Source organism: Thermobia domestica, chromosome 4, assembly GCF_964235325.1.
Source record: "Thermobia domestica chromosome 4, izTheDome1.hap1.1, whole genome shotgun sequence".
NCBI lineage: Eukaryota > Metazoa > Arthropoda > Insecta > Zygentoma > Lepismatidae > Thermobia > Thermobia domestica.
Window position 1 is genome coordinate 314,231,734 of NC_137457.1, and position 12,348 is coordinate 314,244,081.

At 38.4% G+C, this 12,348-nt stretch overlaps 1 protein-coding gene across 3 annotated transcripts in view; it reads left to right on the forward strand.

The window, feature by feature from the left end:
• The first annotated feature begins 2 nt into the window (after positions 1–2).
• Positions 3–12,348, forward strand: part of LOC145684331 (uncharacterized) — an 88,449-nt gene continuing 76,103 nt past the window's right edge. For all 3 annotated transcript variants that reach the window (XM_081756529.1, XM_081756530.1, XM_081756532.1), the window contains exons 1-2: positions 3–322; positions 10,930–11,034. In XM_081756529.1, coding sequence (XP_081612655.1) covers positions 308–322; positions 10,930–11,034 — 120 coding nt within the window. In that variant the 5' untranslated portion in view covers positions 3–307. The remainder of the gene's footprint in view (positions 323–10,929; positions 11,035–12,348) is intronic.

The following is a 12,348-nucleotide window of genomic DNA, read 5'->3' on the forward strand; positions in this document are numbered from 1 at the left end:
ATACGAGCAAGGAGGGCTGATATTGTTATTAGCTTAGTCATTAACCGGAATTATTTCTCACATATCATATCGATATGTACATTTATGTTTGATCATAATGATGATACGTCAATATGTTTTACAAATTATCAGTCAATAATTTTTATTATTTAATTTTGCCCTGCAAAATCTTCAAGATCTGGCAGTACTGATAGAGCCGGTGAAATGGTGCCTGGACTGAAATGGCACGTGTTATTTACCGGTTATATTGTGTCGTAAAGTAAAATACTGATATTTTACATCGAGGTTACAAATTCCTTTCAGCACCATGGCTTCCGTATCGGTAAGTTTCTAGTACTTTGTGAAATAACTTAGTATTAATCGGGAAAATGTGGTTCTGATTATCAGGTGCCATGTTGGATGCCAAAATTGGCGGCTTGGGTATACAATCTACATTTGTTTATGTTGAACTCACCTTGAGCGATATAATATTAAACAAAAAACCTGTTTTCGACAATAACCATGTTGCCTTTATGTTTGCCAAAGCTGGTATGCAGTTAAAATAGTTTGTTTTCCGAAACGTAGGGCTGTCGTATAATGTGCGTGGGATTTTAATTTGAAGGCAAACCGCGATACATCAGTTTTGCTTCACTGTAATAGAGTTTGAAGCTTACAAAAGTTGAAGTGTACGTGCATAGTGGGAACAGGGTAATGGTACTCTGTCTTACATAAAAGGAGATTGTCATGGTTTATAAATATTCCATTGTCATCGTGTTATTTGTTCGCGCACAGATGAAGAATGAGGGCGCAACTATGTAGTAACTAGATATATGTACCTTTTCACATTACATAATGCACTCAATACTCGGTGCAGTGAGTACCTCACATCTAGTCAGAACAAAATTTGGATCATGCTGGGCTAGAATTTTTTCCCTAAAACCACTTTTTTTTTTTTTTTTTTTTTGTTGATAAGTACAGCCTAATTTTGTTTCCAAAATTTTGCAGGTGGCGGAAAAAAAACATGAAATACTATGAACAAAAAATATAACATTACGTAATGTCTCAGAAAAGTAGGATCCATTGCAGCCGCTAAGGGGACGCGGTGGATCAGTGGTAGAGCGTTTACCTCCAGTGCTTGGGGTCCCTCGTTCGATCACAGCTCGCGCCGTGTGGACTTTGTGGTGGACAAACACCGTGCTCATGGGTTTTCTCGGGGTTCTCCCACTTTTCTTCATTCCACCATTTTATTCATTGCTCATCACCCGGCATAACCGTGGGACGTAAAAACTTAGATTTCATTTTCATTTCCATTGCAGCCGCTGTTGAAGAATGGAAAGTTCTTTCATACGTTGTACCTGTAAATTAAAGTGAGAGTCGGTCGATATGAAATTACAGTCATTAAGTACAAGTGATATTGAAGGGAACCATAATGAATACAGTTGTAAATATAATTTTTATTATTTGAAAAAAAGATGACGTAATCTATATTATAAAATTGAAAGTGACTATGTTTGTGACTTAATCTTTTGAACAGCCCGACCGATCTCTATAAAATTTTCAACGTAGATGCGGTTCTAAACTGGGAGTGTTTTTAGCTATTTACTTTGACGGTACAATTTAGGGTAGAGGGACAGAAAAAAATGAATAAAACTTAATAACTATTGAACCACCCGACCGATCTTGATCAAATTTTCAATGCATATGAGCAGGGTTGGCTTGTTTAAACGATGGTGGTTTAAACCAAAAGAAAGAAAAAAAAAGGACAAAAAATGCTTTAAATCGAATGAACTTCATGATGACGTTTCCATATATCATACCACTTGTATTAGTATTATTTCCTTTTCAGATTTTAATCAAGCCGTCCCATGTTCAGTTCGCAGTCGAACCACAACCCTTCTTTCAAGTGTAAACCAAGTAGCGGTTCGGATGTCACTTTAAGCGAAAGTCTTCTTCTTACCTCGGTATTACAAAAGGATGTTAAGCCTAAACACACGAAACGAAACCAAATTGTATGCCTGAATTTGGTATGTTGTTTTATTAAGAAGCCATGGTTGCTTAAATATGTTTGATAGAAGTTGTTAAAATTTATCGACTGCCTATGTAGCTTCCAACATTAGCTCGGATTGGACTTTTAGTTTTAATTTCATTGAATGATATCTACATACTAAATTTGTAATTTAATACTTTAGTTTTGGCGTACTGACTATGATACGTTGACCATAAAATTTTACATGCCAAGCAATAACGGGATTTTTGGCTAAGGCGGGACATTCCCGATTTATATATAATTCTGTATAATGGTTTCATTTGTGTAACTGTTTATCTTTTTGTCCTTCTGAAGACTCTTGACAATTATATTAACAAGTATGTCAAGATCAGTACAACGTATTATCAGGAGTCCTTCGTGAGTGAGTTGGCTGACTCGTCGCGTTTGTGGCCAATTAGTCCCGATTTCGAGTCCAAATGGAGAACAATTTCTCTCGGATGTAAGCCGAGAAGCGGTTTGGATTCCGCTTTAAACTTATGTGACCCTCCCAGCACAACCCCTTTGCTGCATAATAACACGAAGGCGAAACAAACTTATTTGTGTCCATATGTAATATAAATATTTGGAGAAAGTTATTTAAACCAGAAAAACCTGGTTTTTCGTTGTTGTTGTTGTTGTTTTTTTTTTCAATAAAAACTATGGTTTTTGCCAACCCTGCATATGAGATTGGGGCTGGGATTTTTATCATTTCACTTTGACGGTACAACGTAGGGGAGGGGGTGGTGGGGAGATTTACAAAAATCAATAAATATAAAAGTGACTATTCGTGAGTTAATTACTCTTGGATATTATGATAATATGGCGTTGTGTCCATCTTGAATAAAGAAAAACACAGGTTTCTTACAAGGCTGGCTAGAATATTTATTAAGTATAAAAAATAAACTAGAAAAGTAACGGTTTCGGAAGTATAGCAATTCCTTCCTCAGACTACACTCTACAACTGAAATCAAAAATAAAATTATATGCAATAAAGAAAGGAGATCATTAGTTCTTTCCACCAATCATGAATCACTCCTCATTAAAAGTTTACTTTTCTTTTTAAAAACACTACTTCCCCTACGGGGGCGAGCGTAACTGCCTTTCACCTGGCAAAATTGATGAATAACAACATAACAAACAACTATGAACTGATAATAGCCGGCAACAGCTTTCTAACAATAAAATTTGTGGAAACAAGACCTTCGAAACACCTGCTTGAAATAAAGAGCTAAACAGAATCAAAACTTATAAAGCCTGTGACCATTTTAAAAACATTAACAAAATGCAGAAATCCATACGTAAATAATGAAAGCATGAAAAATAAGTAAATAACTAACTAAATAAATGAAGGTATATAAAGGAATACATTGATCAAATAAACCTTATAGTGTCCTTATATTTTACCCCTCTTCTTTATCTGTTCTTCCTTTTTCAAAATGTCCACCCACTCTTAATGAATACTATAACCACTATTCAAGTTCATAGCTTTATCGGCTACCTCTTTTATCCTCTTAGTTTCTTTCCACTTCCTAACCAGTTGTCTTCACTCATACTCCACTATCGTTGCTCCTTCCCAGTTCACGTCATGGCCGGTTTCACTGACGTGCTTGAAAATAGCATTAGTGTCTCTCTGCAATCTGACATCATCTTTATGCTGCGTTAAACGTTCTTGCATCCTCTTCTTGGTTTCCCGTACATACACCATATCGCACATCCCACACGGCACTTCATATATAATCCCCCTTTTACACGAATCCACGGATGCTCTCATCTTCTTTTTTCTAATGATATCCAGTATCATCATTCCGCCCTTCCTGTAAGTCTTAATACCTTCTCTCCGCGGAATTCTTCTGATCTCTGTGATCACCCCTGCACGTTCAATGCTGTGCCATCCTTTCTTCTTCTCTTCCTACTCTTTTTTCCTGTCCTCGTCACTGTAACCATTCCCTTTCAGCTGTTCCCATAGTCTTCCAATATCTTTCTCCTTTTGATCTTCCTCCATATTTATTATCCTAATCCTCTCTTCCATATTCCTAATGAAATTCAGCGTTGTTCCCTTATCAACATCACTTCTCTTACGCCTGTTGTACAGTCTTTTTGGAACCACGACGTTACAAAATTGCCTTCCCTTGTTCTCGTTACTTTCATATCTAAGAAATTTATCACACCATTTTCTTCTATTTCCCTCTCCAAAATAATACCCTTCCTTTTATCATTCAATTCTCTAATAAAGCTCTCCAATTGCCTTCTAATGCCTTTCCACACTCCAAAACATTCATGCACGTACTTAGAAAAAACTAGTAATTTATCATCACCCTTTTCCGTCACGGTATTCTCCCATTCATTCATTACTAGACCCGCTATTACTGGGCTTATACACGAACCAATGCTTAACCCATCTTTCATTTTCACTATCCTGTCGCTTACCTTGCAGAAACTCTTGTCCCACAAAAAAAACTTAAAGCTTTCTTCATTCTATCCTTATCCCAGTTTTCAATTTTCCTGTCCTTCATCACCCTGTCCACTACTCTGAGAATTTCTTCTCTCTTAAAGCTGGGAACATACTTTTTACTGGTGTTATAAATGTGATATATTGCAAAGAAAGTTACAATTGACTGTTACCCTCTTCAATATACTTCCCTCCCCTATCTGTACACCGCTGCATACGTGCTTCCATTGTTCAAAGCAATGCTATAGGTCATCAGATGTCACCCTGTTCAACAACTCTGCCGTTTTTCGTTTCACCTCTTCCACAGACTGAAAATGTGTTCCCTTCAATGCACTTTTCACTTTTGGGAATAGGTAAAAGTCACAGGGAGCCAGTTCTGGGAATACGGAGGATGGTCGAGCGCAGGAATGCGCTTGACTGCTAAAAACTGCTTCACAGAAAGGGCATTATGGACAGACGCATTGTCTTGGTGGAGGATCTCTGCATCGTTCTTCCACAAATCCGGTCTCTTCTTCCTTATTCTTTCTCTCAGCTTGATTAGGACTTCTTTGTAGTAAGTCTGATTCACCGTTTGACCCTGAGGCACCCATTCAGTCATGATGATACCCGTGATATCGAAATAAAAGATGACCATTGCCTTCACATTCGACTTGCTCATTCGTGCTTTTTTCATTCTTGGCGATGTGGGAGTCTTCCAGTGCATTTGACGCTTAGTTTCGGGGTCATACTGGAAAATCCATGTTTTATCACATGTGATAACACGTGTTAGTAAGTCTGGTTCTGCTTTGAGTCGTTCCATGACGTCGCAGCAAAGGGTCTTTCGAATGTCTTTGTTCCTGAAAGAGGTTTTCGGGACAATTTTTGCACAAACTTTTGTCATGTTTAAATTGTCATTCAAAATTGTCTTACTTTCTCTTTGTTAATGTTCGTCATGTCTGCGATCATCCGAATGCTCAGACGTCTGTCTTTCCGCACAAGTTAATTTTTTGAACATTTTCGTCCGTTCTTGAACTCAAAAGGGCGACCGGGTTGTTCATCATCTTCAACCTCCTCCTTCTTTCTGAAAATAGTTTCTGCCATTCGAAAACTCTCGCACGTGACATAGCATTATGCCCATACACCTCTTTTAACATTGCACAACATTCCGTCGGTTTTTTTTTTTTTTTTTTTTAATTTCACCAGAAATTTGATTTTAATGCGCTGCTCAACTTTACTGTTCACCATGATTCCGGCACTACTACAGAACACTGTCCACTTCATGCAAGTCTGCAAAGAAAAGAAAAGCTTTCAGAATCATGAAACAAACAGTGGCTGCTCATGAAGGCTCAAGATCAGCAACACATCATTAGCTAGCCCTCCTCCCTCCCCACGATCCTGCGCGACAGAAGGTGGGCAGTCTCGTTTTATAATTACCACACCTCGTGTGTCTACTAATTTCTAGTGAAAAATATTTTACATTACTCGAACAGATGGTTCTTCCAAATTTTGAGACATTTCTTACATGTTCAGGTACGGTTAGAGCTTTGTATTTCTTTTAGCAGAGCATGCACTAAGCGCTCACTATAAATACACTGTGCATGTATGGCATAAAAGCTACAGTACATAAAATACAAACCAACTTATGCTAGGCGGCCACTAAAAACACGAATACTGTCTAACCGAGTCAGGGTAGGAGCGCAACAGAGGCCCCGAGCGTTAGCGAGGAGTGTGTCCGTGAGGAGCAGGCGAGTCAGCTACGGGGGGTATACGCATAAACGAGGATAGTAAAAGAGCACATTTACACATACAATCACTCAAAATTCATTTCAATATGCTGTGCACTGACAGTAATTACTTATATTCACACTCATTCCTTCACAAAAAATGTTTCACATGATATTTTACACATAAAGTTTATTTGCTCGAGTGATACCAAATATTGATATCGAGTTTCGTGTCCCTAACTTCAGGGGCTCTGAGATACTCTATTTTTGACCTAAATTTTTAACCCTCTTTCCCAGTTAGTATACATTTGTTAGTGACTAAAAATTCCTAGTCGAGAACAGTTAACTCAGCCTTTTTAGACTTTTAAAATATATTATGCATAAATGTTGCAAGGCTTTATGGAACAGTTATATCCATCCGCCCGTCCGTCTGTCTGTTGACAGGTAGAGTTGAAACGGTAATAGATATCGAGAAGGAGTTTTTCAATCGATTCAGCGTCCTAAGAATAGGCTCCATCTCCTCAGTTAACTCTATTTAAACCGAAAGTGGTTGAAATTATTCATTTTCGGTTTCAACATTTTTCGCCATAGAACAAAAGCGGTAGTATTGCAATCGATTCAGCGTCTTAAGGTTGTTTTGAAGGGACAAGTTTTGCCGATAGATGTCACTATATTCCTCATATCTCTCTCATGTATTTTTTTACCTTTAATGAAAATTCATGATTTCTCTTACAAATTTCAACTACAAACTTCAAATTTTTAGAGAAGGAACTTCATAACCTATCGAAGGCAACAATCCGTGCCGTTTTTTTATTTAAAATTTTCTTCATTGTTGAAATTGAATATCAGAAATCTTTAACAATATACTGTTTCAACAATGAAGAAAATTCTAAATAAAAAATCGGCACTCATTGTTGCCTCCGATAGGTTATGAAGTTCCTTCTCTTAAAATTTGAAGTTTGTAGTTTGAAATTTGTAAGAGAAATCTTGAATTTTCGTGAAGGGTAAAACATACATGAGAGATACACGAAAACTGTAGTGATATCTGTCGGGAAAACATGTCCCTTTTAATCAACCTTAAGCGAACACGTCTTCATCATCCGTAACACTGATTTCCACAGAGATGTCGGCTTTCCGAAGCGTCTTAACCTGATAGCAATTTGTTTCTAATTAAAGCACGTGAGTACAGGCAATATCTTTAGCTGGTTAGATAAAAATAAAATAAGAAAACTACATTGGTGGAAAATGAGAAGTGAATACCCAGATTAAAATGAGGTAGCAACACAGTATATAGTGGCTCTGTAAACACAGTAGAAAGCGAGTATTTCCCGTCGAATCTCTGGGCCTTTTGCAGTGGTTGCTAACGTGTCAGAGAAATGGTCATGTGTTTTCCATCGTAATCTGCGTCTAATTAGTTGTAAATGTTTGAGATGCTAGAATGATATAACTGAGTTCAGTTCGTGCAGTAAGGGTCCGCGGTGGCTCATTGAAAGAGCGCTCACTTCTAATGCGTGGATTGTGGTTCGATCCCAGCTCCCGTCAATTGGCCTTCATGATTTATAAGCTAAACACCATGTACGCGGATTTTCCGTTTGTTCTCCGGTTTCCTCCCACTTCTTTCATACAATTATTGTCATCCATCTCGTTATCACAGCCTCGGGGGTTAGAGCGAAAGTGGATCTTATGCTTGCGAGAGGCTGCTTTGCAGAATCGGCGGAACGTGTTTCACAGACAGTTCCATTATCATCAGTGTTACACTTAGTTCACAAACGACAGTCTTCGTGCATAGGTGCATAATTCCATTAATCCTTTCAGTACCACTGGGACATTTGTGTCCCACGATACATTCTCAGAGAACCCGTGATAATTTACCGCATGTTATTGCTATGAATCGATGTTCCACTATTAAAGAGAAGCCTGTTAATGGTTTATAGAATTCTTATGAACGCTATAAAATAGACAGTAGTGAAAGTGAACGTGGTGATAATGGAACAGATAAAAATGAAGAACAAGGTGCTAGTGATAAAGCAGTAGTTGCATGTACTGTCATTTGGAAAAGGATGCGAAATGTAAAATATTACGACCCATTTGATTTACTGACAATATATGTATTATAATTGGAAATACAAGATGATCATTCATTTCACTACCTCTGGGACATATAGGTCCCACATAAAAATATCACTGGGATACATGTGTCCCACCCTTCCCACGTCGAAAAACGAAACGGCGGAAAATATGTTTTATATATACGTTTGACAACAACTTAAAATAACCATATATTAATGTTTCTCACTCCGAAAAAAATGGTAGTGAAAGGGTTAAAGCAGTAAGAAGATACAGTTGCAGTCTTACCATACGTTGTGTTTGTTTATAGATGTTTCATTCTTTTGCACATAATCATCTACAACGGTCGGTCGTATCCAAACTTAAGTTACTGGCAGACCAGTAAATATGAAGCACCACACTCCTAATATAAAACATCACATCTCAAGTGATACTGGGCAAAATAATTTCACGGACTGTTGTTTCGTGAACCGGTTGAAAACCACCTCTTTGCAGTGTAAATCTAGTATACATAAAAATTTCATTATCATAGCACTTAGCATTTCGCGAGTGTACTTCCATGTCTGAGGAACATTAAGATGTTTGTAAAGCACTCGCAGGTGTTTGTGTTACACGGGATTTTTCCCTGGGAGCTCTTGACTGAAGTATTTATGCAAGACATATAAATGTAGTGCGAAAATTAAGAACAAGAAGACGTCTGTTTTTCCACATAACCAAAAGGGTTGATGCATTTCATACTGCTTAGCCATTGGTTCCAAAGTGTCTTCTGCTGAGAACCTTATTCAATGCCTGAATGTGATTGAAATCGCTAGACACGAGATTGGGGCTGTACGGGAATGGCCAAAACTCTCCCAACCGAAAGAGGCAGCCGCCGCCGAGTGTATTCTAAAGGAGAACGCTGTATACCAAAGACGGCCAAGCCATTTTCTTTGAATAGCACACTTCACTATCTGACAGTTCTAAAGCACTGATTATTCAACCTTTATACTTGCCGGGCACATAATAGATCGCTCATCTGAACTTTCTGCTTTCGCTGTATATCCGACCATTTTCGATTCGGTGCTGCCACCTCGCGTATCATGCTGGAACTGGGTTTGCTGGCGGGAGTAGTGCTGTGTCCGACCTCGTAAGTGCGCGAATGTTGGTAATGACTGTTGTGAAATGGTCCTGAAAATCAACCGGTGTTGGTAGAGTCACGTAATGGCCCTTTTCCATGCTCTGTTTCCGTACATACGCATTGTGAAACAGTGTCGGGAGAATAAGTTAACACTCAGGATGATTACTGCGAATGATATTGTGGCGCGTTACACCCCTTGCGAAATATTAACCCACAAAAACTACCAGGAGAAGGGCTGCAAACAAACTACACCTGCAGTGCTGAGAGGAATCCGTCGATTGGCGTACCAAGAAAATCCCTCGACTTTACGTGATATGGGCCTCAGATTCCACCTTGCACTGTCAACTATGAAATAACGCCTCAGGTTAAAGTGTGTGCGGAAGGCCTGTGTATATACCACCTGCTACCGCGTCACATGGCCGAACGTAAGACTAACTGCAGGGAACGGTATGAAAAGTACCTGGTGGGTTCCAAATGGAAGAAAGTTGTCAGATGGATGAATCTGTTGGCAGTGGCACGAAGTTGGTACAAAGTGCTTTCGAATTGAACACATACTATTATGAACGTTGAAAATAGCATTAACCTGTGCAAATATAGATAGAATATGGGACTACAAGGTTCGACGGATTATGATGTACAATTCTGTTAGTGTATTTGTTGAATACATGGAATTTAAGTAATTGTGTTGTAGTTGGGTTCAGCTGAATAATAAAGGTACTAAATAATTTAAATACGTATTTTTTAGAATGCAATAGAATCATATGTCTATCTCACTGGTGGTGGTCAGATTCGGGCGATCAGATACCGTGACATTGACGACAATGGCCGTAGCAACTTTGTTCGTCAGTGCACGGATTTTCCCTTGTGGCTTTGCGATTGTTACGGAATTCGCATATGAGGGTAAGTTGATGATACACAAGGTAGACAAAAACGTGAAGGTGAATACAAGATACTTTCAACAATCCAATCTGACACTTATATATTGAAAAGACATCCCACAATTGTATGGAATGGACGCAAATCAGGTGGTGATCCATATGCACAAGGCTTGGAGTCATACCACCAGAACATCACTGCATTTTTATCAGGAAATGGCAGAGGAATTAGGAATTCATGTCATTCCATTTGGAGACATTCCTGTGAAAGGCCCAGATGTCAGTTCAATGGATTTTTGCGCATTTGGACTGTTAAAGCGATGCCATGTGATAGTCCTCAATGCTGAGGGTCCAATAGAACATGGTCTGTGGTTGCGGCGCGGTATCTCTTAAGATATATGAAGAAAGAAAGAAAAAAAGTCGGATGTAAAACGAACGACCTTCTGTAGCACTGCGAGAGTGCCATCTGTAGTATCTTTGTCATGCGTCAGCAAATATCGATGAATGGCTCTCACACTAAACATTTTCCCTATTGCTTATCTACAGACTTCTCGCATTTATAATCTGCGTATCTTATAAAAGTTGCTGTATGTAGTTTGATACCACGAGAAAAATGACTTTGAGTAAAGTTACATGTTCTTCAGGTAGATTTATTCTAAACAAGATTAAGGAAAGAAAATACAATGATATTTTATCTGCTTTATTTTTAACAGGAAACTTTTTGGTGTCCTCGCTGTATGAAGAAGGGCCGCAAAAGACGAATAAGGGCATTTCAAGTGAGTTTCGACACTGCAGCGTGGCTCTGTGAAGGAAAAAAGGTAATTATTATTTTTGTTATTAGTTATTAATACGATTAGTTAAATGTTGTTTTGTTTATATTCGTATTTTTTGTTACCGATGATATATGCGTATTATTGGCATCTCATTATCGTAATTAATTCATTAAAACATGTTCAGTATCGCTAGTACCGTTATGAATTGAGAAATATCTCTATATAAAAGATGTTCTGATTGACTCCTAGGACAAACTGCTTAAGCTAGAAACTTGAAAATTGGACAGTTAGTACGGGATTTGTGACGTATGGCAAGATGCCTTCCCCCCCCCCCCCCACACACACACACTTTAGAAAATTGAAACAATGACTAGGTCATTCGTTTGTACTACGTTTGTACCGAAAATATTTTCGTTTGTACCATTTTCCTTATAGGGTTACTTGAGAGGTCAACTGGGAAGGGGGGCTATCTTGGCTCGAAGATAGCCCCTCGTATCACAGCACAAAAAATTGAAATACACCATTCGAAAGCAAATCGTTTGTGCCGAAAAAAGTTTTGTTTGTACCCTGATAGTTTTCGAGGAGGAGGGGATGGTATTTGGGGGGGGGGGCTATCTTGGCGCCAAGATAGCCCCCCAGTTGACCTCTCAAGTAACCCTATCAGGAAAATGGTACAAACGTATTACAAACAAATGACCTAGTCATTGTTTCAATTATTTAAGTGGAGGCGGGGGAGGGGGCTATCATGCGAGACGTAATTTGTGAGTTAAAGTTCCACTAAGTTTTTTAAATTTTATTCGACGTGGAAGGAGGAGGTAATGAGAGTTACAATTATTACATGAGGTGATATTAAAAAGTTCGTGCAATCACGTAAAAGGTGAGGTACGATAAATGCGTTGACTGGTACAATCTGTATCACAATTGTTTTTGACTAATTATTATTGAATAAGTCATACTTTCGCGCATATCAATTGAGAATTATTGCTTTAACTTTCCGAGAGATTTACACTATACTTAGTCAGGAAAGAGTACAGTTAATAGTAGATGGTGTGTTGTATTATCCAACTCGTAACGATATGTCCCAGTCTCAGACTGCTAATGCTTTTATATATCCTAACTATATATAAAACTACACGAACTGACTGACTTAAAATAAAGGGGTTACCGGTACTTTCTGTTGACGTGGAATGTTGAAATTTGACATGATTGTAGCATTTCGGGACTAACCTACAGGAAAATTTGCCAAAAGTGAATATTTTTAATTTTTAGGGGTCTAAAGGGGGAAGACCTAGGCGCAGATGGGAGGACAATATTAAGATGGATCTCGCAGAGATAGGAATACAAAGTAGAAACCGGATC